The sequence below is a fragment of the Babylonia areolata genome, chromosome 33, assembly GCF_041734735.1.
Source record: "Babylonia areolata isolate BAREFJ2019XMU chromosome 33, ASM4173473v1, whole genome shotgun sequence".
Taxonomy (NCBI): Eukaryota; Metazoa; Mollusca; class Gastropoda; order Neogastropoda; family Buccinidae; genus Babylonia; species Babylonia areolata.
In genome coordinates this window covers 9,826,456-9,836,120 of record NC_134908.1, presented here as the reverse complement: position 1 = coordinate 9,836,120, position 9,665 = coordinate 9,826,456, and the positions used below count along the sequence as shown (strand labels likewise).

The 9,665-nt window shown below is 50.0% G+C and overlaps 2 protein-coding genes across 2 annotated transcripts in view; both read right to left on the bottom strand.

Moving 5' to 3' along the window:
• LOC143276867 (uncharacterized) overlaps nucleotides 1-5,871 on the bottom strand; it is a 31,751-nt gene extending 25,880 nt beyond the window's left edge. The window contains exons 1-2 of the mRNA XM_076581524.1: nucleotides 5,703-5,871; nucleotides 5,399-5,533 (exon numbers count right to left, since the gene is read on the bottom strand). Coding sequence (XP_076437639.1) covers nucleotides 5,399-5,533; nucleotides 5,703-5,871 — 304 coding nt within the window. The remainder of the gene's footprint in view (nucleotides 1-5,398; nucleotides 5,534-5,702) is intronic.
• A 393-nt stretch (nucleotides 5,872-6,264) lies between these two features.
• The window catches only part of LOC143276866 (uncharacterized), a 206,714-nt gene continuing 203,313 nt past the window's right edge, over nucleotides 6,265-9,665 (bottom strand). The window contains exons 6-10 of the mRNA XM_076581523.1: nucleotides 9,256-9,381; nucleotides 8,628-9,000; nucleotides 6,978-8,519; nucleotides 6,783-6,899; nucleotides 6,265-6,377 (exon numbers count right to left, since the gene is read on the bottom strand). Of these exons, the coding sequence (XP_076437638.1) occupies nucleotides 6,265-6,377; nucleotides 6,783-6,899; nucleotides 6,978-8,519; nucleotides 8,628-9,000; nucleotides 9,256-9,381 (2,271 nt within the window). The remainder of the gene's footprint in view (nucleotides 6,378-6,782; nucleotides 6,900-6,977; nucleotides 8,520-8,627; nucleotides 9,001-9,255; nucleotides 9,382-9,665) is intronic.

The following is a 9,665-nucleotide window of genomic DNA, read 5'->3' as shown; positions in this document are numbered from 1 at the left end:
GATACTGCAAGATTCCTACAGTCAACTGCTGATAACAACAAACAAACACATTTAAAAAAAAAAAATCAAACACAGATCAGTCTAATACCAAACGTTTACATAATTATACCTAAATATTATGTACAATTTGTTTATATGCAGAATACAGTCACCCCTACTCAAGATCCTCCATTCCGATATTGTGCAAATGCGTAAAAAACACAAACGTAAAAAAAAAAAAGAAAAAAAAAAGCAATAAAAACCAAAAGCTGTCACAATAGAACACTTTTCTTATGCACTGCGTAGCGTATGTATGCTTTTAAACATAGAATGCAAATATAAGTTAGATAGTTAAAAAGAAAGCTGCATACTCTTTTGAGAGAAACCGGAATTGGAAAAAAACCAACACATGACATTTCCGATTGCGTAGTACGAAACATGAGCTTCATGACGTGTGTGTGTGTGTGTGTGTGTGTGTGTGTGTGTGTGTGTGTGTGTGTTTGCCTGCGTGTGTGCGTGCTTGCGTATTTATATGCATGGTGTTGTGTGCTACTCTCTCTCTGTGTGTGTGTGTGTGTGTGTGTGTGTGTGTGTGTGTGTGTGTGTGTGTGTGTGTATGTGTTTGCCTGCGTGTGTGCGTGCTTGCGTATTTATATGCATGGTGTTGTGTGCTACTGTGTGTGTGTGTGTGTGTGTGTGTGTTTGCCTGCGTGTGTGCGTGCTTGCGTATTTATATGCATGGTGTTGTGTGCTACTGTGTGTGTGTGTGTGTGTGTGTGTTTGCCTGCGTGTGTGCGTGCTTGCGTATTTATATGCATGGTGTTGTGTGCTACTGTGTGTGTGTGTGTGTGTGTGTGTGTGTGTGTGTGTGTGTGTGTTTAAATCATAAAACTGTTACAATATCACAAGGACGGGATGCCAAAGGACTAGGACCCCACCCACCCCCTTCCGGGTCTCGAACCCCGATCAGTGGTGAACGTGGATCTGAAATCCACCCCCTAACCGACTCTCCCATGGCAGACCTGGCAACAGGGCGCGGACATTTAAAAAACAACAACAAAAAACAGGAGCAGTTTATCTACAACTTTAAATCGTCACAATCCTTCTGCCTAACCCTACCTCATTTTCAGCTCTTCAATGGAATTGACATTATAGGGATAGAAAACGGACAGGAGGAGTCTTAACATGCCAAACAAAAACAAAAGAAAACAAAAAAAATGTTGTGCCAAATTGCGTCATTTATATTACAGTTATAGGTTCGCAAAAAATGCAGCAATGGGGTTTGAGAAAAAAAAAAAAAAAGGTTTGCGAAAAGAGAATTACGGGTTTGCAAAGAAACCCGTCTAATCTCACATGTATACCCCAAAACATCAAATCAACATTGAACCAACAGAAAATATAATGATTGCGTATTGACAGATGTTAGATTATGTAAATTTATATATATATATATAATATATCTGTGCAAGGATTAAGTGCAACATAAACTGTTCAGACAACAGCAATGGTTAAAACCAGAAACAAACAAAAGCCAAAACAAACAAACAAACAAACAAACAAAACATGCCAATTAATGTGGAATGGCGCTACGCCAATTTGCGTTTCTCACGTAAAACACGATCCGATAAATTATAAGTCTCACTCAATGGCAGTGTGCGTAGTAGTACCTGTGTAGTTTGAATTCAGATATAAATAAGGTTATTAAACAAGTGAAAACTAACCCCCCCCCCCCCCAACTGAACATGAAATACTGCTGCAGCCCACCCCACCCCCCCTCCCCCTCTGTTTAAAAAAAAACAAAAAAGAAACAACTTTAAAATAATTATTCGCTTCAGTTCTAGTTCGCCATGAACGCAAGATAACAGAATGTGGTTTTGGTATATTGTATGGATGAAATTAATACAAAATAAATTCAAAGTACCCCCCCCCCCCATCCCCTCCTGCACACAAACACAAAGAAAAGAAAAAAAAGAAGAAGAAAAGTTATACACAAATGAAAAATATGTTCAAAACTCTGAATATCTCTCTCTCTCTCTCTCTCTCTCTCTCAAACTATCCTTCTGTGGTGACTATGAATTTCGAACCACCCTCAATGGCATGGGCCTGAGAGGCCTATTCATTCAATCATTCATCTCTCTCTCTCTCTCTCCAGTTCCCAGAACAAGGATGGAGACGACAGTTCGTAGCTCCTGCAAAGAGTATTCGCGGTTTTTCAACCTGACGATTTTTTTTTTTTTTTTTTGAAGTACTTACCAGTGCCTTTTCTGTGTTTTGTTTTAAGTTGCTTTTGTTTAAACTGCTCCCTCTTCGTCTTCAAGAAAGCCTGATAACTCCCAGTCCGCGGAACGCAAAATTCTCCCCAAGTTCGGTGAATTATTTACAAATTTATAGCTGCCCCCACAAAGGGTTTCTACTGTCCCAATGGGAATCCTTTAATTTTTATTTTTTTTCTTCTAAATAATCTTTTTAATTAACCGCCTCTCACCCAGCAAGATATTTGTCTTGAGCAAGAATATAATGGAATGAGCGGTTGAAATAACTTTCCCCCCCCCCTTCTTTTACTTATCTATCTATTTATTTACTTAGTTCTCTGTTCATTCGTTTTTATTTTCAAACCAAGATTCTTCTTCTGCCTTCAATCTCCTGAAGGATGTTGACAGGAGTGAGCATGAGAATGCCACGTGGTCAATGATTCTGGAGATTTATTTTCCTTCTACCCAAACTTACGTTGCCCCACACACTCACCCCCCCCCCCCCCTCATCCAGAATCTACCCCCTCCTCAATACCTGCAGTGGACAACCCCCCCCCCCCACCACCACCCCCGGCCTTCCCCAAGCTCTGTTCACAACCCTATGTGCGTGGGGTAGTTTTGTCCTTTCATCTGTGGCAGATTTTGAAAAGGCTCTTTATTTTTTAAAATTTTATTTCATTTTTTTAAAAATATATATATATATATACTGGAGGGGGTTGGAGATGGGACAGAGGCAGGTGGGGGTATTATCTCTGAACCTGTTAAGAATATTATTATATATCACTCCTGAATCTGCAGCAGATTTTTTTTTGAAAAGAAAGATTTTTCTACCCCTGTACATGTATCAGTAAAAAAACAAAAACAAACCTGTATCAAAAACAGATTTTTTTTAAAACCCAGTACCTGTGTAGCAGTTTAAAAACATATCCCTGCACTTGAAGTAGATTCTTTTTATTCTAGAATTTTATCCATGTTCCTGGAGCTGATCTGCTTGTGTACATTGGTGTGTTTTCTCTGCACCTGTAAGGATTAGGTGCAGCATTAAATATATGTACCCGTAGCAGATTTTTTTTTTAAAAGTGTCTAATTCTATCCATGTACCTGCATAAATCATATATATATATATGGCAATTGTGGACATAGAGTTTTGTGACAATCTGTGAACACTGTTAAAAATTCTATTAAAACTGTGGACATAGCCTGTTAAGAATTCATTCTGTTATACAGTTAGTGGACATTATAACCTGGCATGGTTTCTGTCGCAGCTGTACACTTACGTCCGCTTTAAAGTAGGTCCAACTTATCCCGACAGAATGGGCTTACTGGACGACATTCTTCTTGCAAAACATACTGCGCCAATTATGACAAAATAATCATCACCAACTCAACATGATTATGACTCAGTCTAAATCGAGCGCCAAAGAAAGGGGGACAGAGGGGGGGGGGGGCGGGGGGGCGGGGGGGTTCCACACGAAAAGAAGGGGGGAAGGGGGGGGGGAAGAAGAAAAAAAAAATTGCTTCAAAAGATTATGACTCGACTTACAAAAAAAAAAAAAAATGCCGAGAAACAACAAGAAACAAGACCAAAACTATGTACAGCAAGTCCCACACTATACAATACTTGCACGCGCGCACGCACGCACACACCCACGCACGCATCTATCCATATATTACACTGTCTCCGACATCGCCTACGGAAGAGCTTACAAACTGGCAGAACTTTGATTTCTTTCACGGTAAAGCTTCACACACTTCAACCACTAGCGGGCCACAGGAGTACCACCCATTGACCAATGACTCGCAGAACAGCAGAAACAGCGGAAACACAACAACAACAACAATGACAAACAAGAAAACGACCCACAGGCTCCTAACCCACTGATCAATGACCCGCACAATGGCAGAGACAGTGGAACAACAACAACAACAACAACAGTGACAAAACACAAACACACAACAAGAATGACTCACAGGCCACTTCCAAATAACCAAATGGCTCACACAGCGGCAGAGACAGCTCAAGAACAACCAACATAAAACGACCGTGACGACCAGCAGGCAACAAAACGACATGCCGTCGACGATAATATCAAACTGGCAAGACCCGCCTAGAACTCCCCAGTGGAGCCAGCTGCATTGCTCGGGACGGAAGAGCCTAGCATGGTCGTAACCCCGCTACTAACTGTGCGTAGAATGGAACTGACCAATGGCGTAGTTCGGTCAACGTAGGCATTTTAGTCACGTGTAACTGTCAAAAAGTTCCAACCAAGCAATGCAACTGGCTCCAGGCCACACAAAGTTCGTCAAGTGTTCCCAGGAGGTGTTGGAGTTCTCTCTAACCCCCCCCCCCACAACACCTCCCTCATCCCCATCCACAACAGTAAATAATCCAAGCGTGCCTGCCACCCCCATACCATCCTCACCCCCCCCCCCCCACACACACAGGTGCCCTCACCCCTCCCTCCCCCCCCACAACACCTCCCTTATCCCCATCCACAACAGTAAATAATCCAAGCGTGCCTGCCACCCCCATACCATCCTCACCCCCCCCCACACACACACAGGTGCCCTCACCCCTCCCTCCCCACCCCCCCCCCCCCACCCCTACCCCCTTCACCCTGACGTCTGCTGTTACTGATCAACTGATCCACGAAAAACACGAGCATCATCGCTCGTTCAGTGTATGACACAAGCCGGCGTAACTGTTTGTGTGTGTGTTTTGTGTTGAGTATGACACATGCTGCTTCGTCCGCAGAGAATGAGTTAATGATGTTTATCAATATGAAATAAAAGGGGAAAAAAAAAGAAAAGAAAAGAAAAAACCCCAAAACATAAACAGCAACCTCCCCCCTCCCCCAAAAAAACAAAACAACATCAACAAAAAACAAACAAACAACAAATACCCAGTGGCAACCACCGATAAAGTCAAAACAAGGTTCAATGTCACGACAACTGATCCAAACAGATGACAAGAAACTGTACATAAGAAGAAAAAAAAAAAAAAAAGGAAAAAAAAAGCATCATCAAGTTTTTCTTTATGTTCATGGCTTTCCCCACACAACTGGTTCCTCGTCAACAGCAACACGGAACACGCTGAACCCCCTTTTCTCCCTTCTGCAGCTTTCAACTTGGAAAAGTTTGTGACAACAAACCAACCCCCCACCCACCTCCCATGCGGCGTGGGGGGGTCACAGGCAGTGAGTGGTACGTGACGCGGGCACGTGCAACACGGGGGAAAAAATTAGTACTCTTGACAGCTTCAACCACAGCCCCACAGCCAGGACTTCTAGGCGCCACGCAGCCTGTTGTAGATGCCACGCAGCTCGTTCTAGTTGCCACACAGCCTTTTCTATGCACCACTCAGTCTGCTCTTGATGCTACGCAGGTTTTTCTTGACGCAACGCAGCTCGTTCTAAGCGCCACGCAGTCTGCTCTAGAAGCCACGAAACCTGTTGTAGACTCCACGCAGACTTTTCTGGATGCCACGCAGGTTGTTGTAGGCGCCACGCAGTCTGCGTTGGATGCCACTCAGACTTTTCTGGATGCCACGCAGCTTGTTGTAGGCGCCACGCAGTCTGCGTTGGATGCCAAGGGGCCTTTTCTGGACGCCACGCAGTTCGTTATAAGCGCCACGCAGCATTTTCTAGGCGCCACACAGTCTGCTTTGGATGCCACGATGCCTGTTGTAGATTCCACGCAGCTCGTTCTAATCTAAGCGTCACACAGTCTGCTCTAGAAGCCACGCAGACTTTTCTGGATGCCACGCAGCTCGTTCTAAGCGCCACGCAGCTTGTTGTAGGCGCCACGCAGTCTGCTCTGGATGCCACTCAGACTTTTCTGGATGCTGCGCAGCTCATTCTAGGCGCCACGCAGTCTGCTCTTCATGCCACGCAGGTCGTTCTTGCATGGTGCCACGCAGCTTGAAGTGGGGGAGACTGCTGGTGATGGAAGGTTTCAAATGACTGGTTTCTTAAACACTCCGTGCCCCCGCAAGTGCGGATTTCTTCCCAACACCTGCTTGCTTCCCTTTAGATCAGAGTACGGACATTTCCGTACTGCTGTGGGGCACGTTCAGCAGTTTCGTCTTCTCTGTCTGTTGTTGTCTCTGCTCGGTGCTTCTAGCTCTCTGGTTTCCACCTCTTTTTTCTGCCGGGGGTGTTATCGAAGGGGTTGAACGTGTTTCTGGTGATGATGTGTGCCACATTTTCTGTATGACGTCAGGGCTGGGTCCACACACAAACTGCAGTGCAGCTGCACTAGCGGGGTACAGAGTGTTAACGGTGCAGCTGCACCGACGGGGTACAAAAGTGCTAACGATGCAGCTGCACTGATGGGGAAGCAAAAGTGTCAATGGTGCAGCTGCACTGATGGGGTACATACAAAGTCTTCACGGTGCAGCTGCACTGAATGAGGGTGCAAAGTGACCCCTCACCCACACCCTGACCCCTCTCTTTCCTCTCCACCCTCCTCACTGCTCCCCTCCTTCCTCTTCCTCCTCCTCCTCCATCATCATCATCTCCTCCTCCGCCTCCTCCTCTCCATGCCTCTCACTGACGACCTCATCGCCGATGCTGTGTTTGCCACCGCCATCACCACCACCACCACCGCTACTGCTGCTACAGCCAGAGTTCTCCGGTGAAGACATCGTCCCTGACCCCGGCCCCATGGCTGTAGGGGTGGGGGTGACGCTGTCCTGGAGGTGGTGGTGGGGTGGGGGTGGGGGGCTGTCGCCCATCGATTCATCACCCACTCCTCCGACGCCGCCTCCACCTCCGCAGCCTCCTCCTCCCATCCGCTGTCGCTTGACCTTGGCGCGGTGGTTCTTGAACCAGAGCTGGATGTTCTTGGGCTCCAGCTTGGGGAACTTGTGGCGGTACTCGGCAGAGTTGAGCGTCTCCGTGTACTTGTCGATCATGTAGGCCGACGGGTGCGTGTCCTCCGTGAACCACTTCTCCAGCTTCGGGATCTCCGTCAGCGGGTCGATGAACACCCGCGTGCGGCGCTTGCGAGGCTCCGAGCACCGCTGCACGTGCGACGCAGACGCGGAGGCGGAGGAGGGGGAGACTCCGGCGGGGGGGAGGCTCGAGTGGTGGTGGTGCGGCGACGACTGCAGGGCTCCCCCCGCCACCACCACGGGAGGCCGCGGAGACTGCGGGTTGCCCGGGGAGCAGGCAGAGGACGGGTTCCCGGAGGACGGGTGGGCGCCGTTTCCGTTACTCCCGCCGCCGCCTCCATGTCCGTTCATGTGGCCCGTGCTTCCGAAGGCGGCCGCCATGGCCGCGGCGGCGGCAGCGGCCGACGACTGGTGGTGGTGGTGGTGGTGGGGGTGGTGGGAGGGGGGCGGGTGGTGATGGGGGTGGTAGAAGGGCGGCATGTTGTAGTACATGGCCAGCGGGTTCAGCGGGCTGATGGGGATCTGCAGCGGCGGCTGCGACATCTGCGCCAGCGACAGGGCCGCCATGTTGGCGGCCGCCGCCGATGACTCTGAAGACGTGGCGACGGCGGCTAGACGACCCATGCCCATGCCTAGCTCAGCCCGCGCCCTTGCTGCTGCTGCCGCTGCCGCTGTGTAATCCACCTCGTCGTCGTCGTCCTCCTCCTCCCCCTTCACCGCCGCCACTACCACGCCGCTGCTTTCCATGTCCGAGCTGCCCGAATCGTCCGAGGAGCCGTCGGCGTTGTCTCTGAGGTCCATAACCAGGCGGCGCTCCTCTTGCTCTTCCGCCTCCTTCGGGTAACGCTTCTCCAGCCTCGCCTTCTTCTCCTCCGCTCCACCTGCCTCCCCGTCGTCGTCGTCTTTCCCCGCCGCCGCCGCCGCGCGCTTACCGCCGGTCAGGCCGTTGCTGAAAGCGGAAGGAGGGTTGCTGAAGTCCGCGAGTCCGTCCTCGCCCAGGCTTTCCGCTTTCAGGCCGTAGCCGTTGAGGAAGTTTGGGGGCTTGTTGAACGCGGCGCCGTGACTGCCGTTCTTCCGGCTCAGGTCAGCAGCCACCAACACCTCCCCGCCAACACCACCTCCGCCTCCTACTCCGCTAGCGGTGAGGGACTTGACGGCGCCTAACCCTCCCCCTGCAGCTGCCTTTGTCTCCTGGAAGTTACTGGTGGTGTCCTTCAGCTTCTTGATCGACAGGTCGCACGGCTCGTCGTTGGAGTCCCCCCCGCCGCCTCCCTGCGGCTCCGGAGTGGTGAGGAGGGTGTGGGAGGGGGACGGGGGGTGGTGGGCGGTGTGGTAAGGGAAGGGGACGATGTACACAGCGTTCTTGTTGGGCAGGTAGGGAGGCAGGGCCGGAACTTCCCCGGCACCGGACATACTCGTCGGGCCACCGTTGTTGTTGTTGTTGCTGCTGGGGGTGGGAGTGACGGAGGAGGCGTGAGAACCTCCACCACCACCACCACCACCTCCACCTCCTCCGGCGTTGACGTCCACGTTCTCCTCGTTCTCGAACGAGTCGTCCAGAGCCTTGGTGGCCCGGCGCTGCGCCGCACGTGCGTTCTTGAACCAGTAGATGATGTTAGTGAGATCCAGGGGCCGGCGTCCGCGGCGAGAGTCCAGCTGGTTGAGCTCCGTCATGTAGCGCACCATCTGCTCGCGGGACGGGTGCTGGTTCTCCTGGAACCACCGCTGCAGCCTGGGGATCTCGTGCTCCGGGTCGAAGGAGGTTCGGATCCGCGTCTTGCTCGGGGTCAGCAGTGGCGCGTGCGGGGTCAAGGACACACCGCCACCGCCCTGGGGCGGGTAAGGTCCCGCGACCCCGTTCAGCATCATCTGGCCCTGGAGAGACGTCAGCGGCATGGGCAGGGAGGAGAGAGAGGACGTCGTTGATGATGTTGTTGATGATGATGACAACGACGACGACGACGACGACGATGATGTGGAAGGCTTGTCCACCTGAACTCTGCTATCCTCTGGTTCTGTTTTGATAGCGGGCGTGGAGGTCCTGTCCGTGTCAGCCACGTTTTTCGTGGTAGTGGTGGTGTTGGTGGTGGTGGTGGTTTGCGGGTGAGAGGAGGATGAGGAGGGTGGGGAGGAGGAGGAGGAGGAGGGGGTCTTGGAGTTCTTGTGGAGCTGACAGCTGTACCACGTGTCGAACTGGGTCACCATGTCCTCTGCCACCGGGAAGTTCTCTCCCTTGGACAGGGCCAGCAGCAGGTTCTGTACCGGAAACGGGAAGAGAAAAAAACAATGCGTTGATTAGAGGAATGGAAAACATGCATGTCTTTATATAAATGAATTAAAAAAAAAAAATATATATATATACATATATACGTGTTTATATGTATATTGCAAACTGGAACCTCTTTCTGCATACTGCCATCGATACAGTACAGTACAGTACAGTACAATATATACTTTTACTGATTTTCCCATAACAATGCAATACAATGCAGCACAATACAGCACAGTACAGTACAGTACAATGCAGTACAGTACAGTAA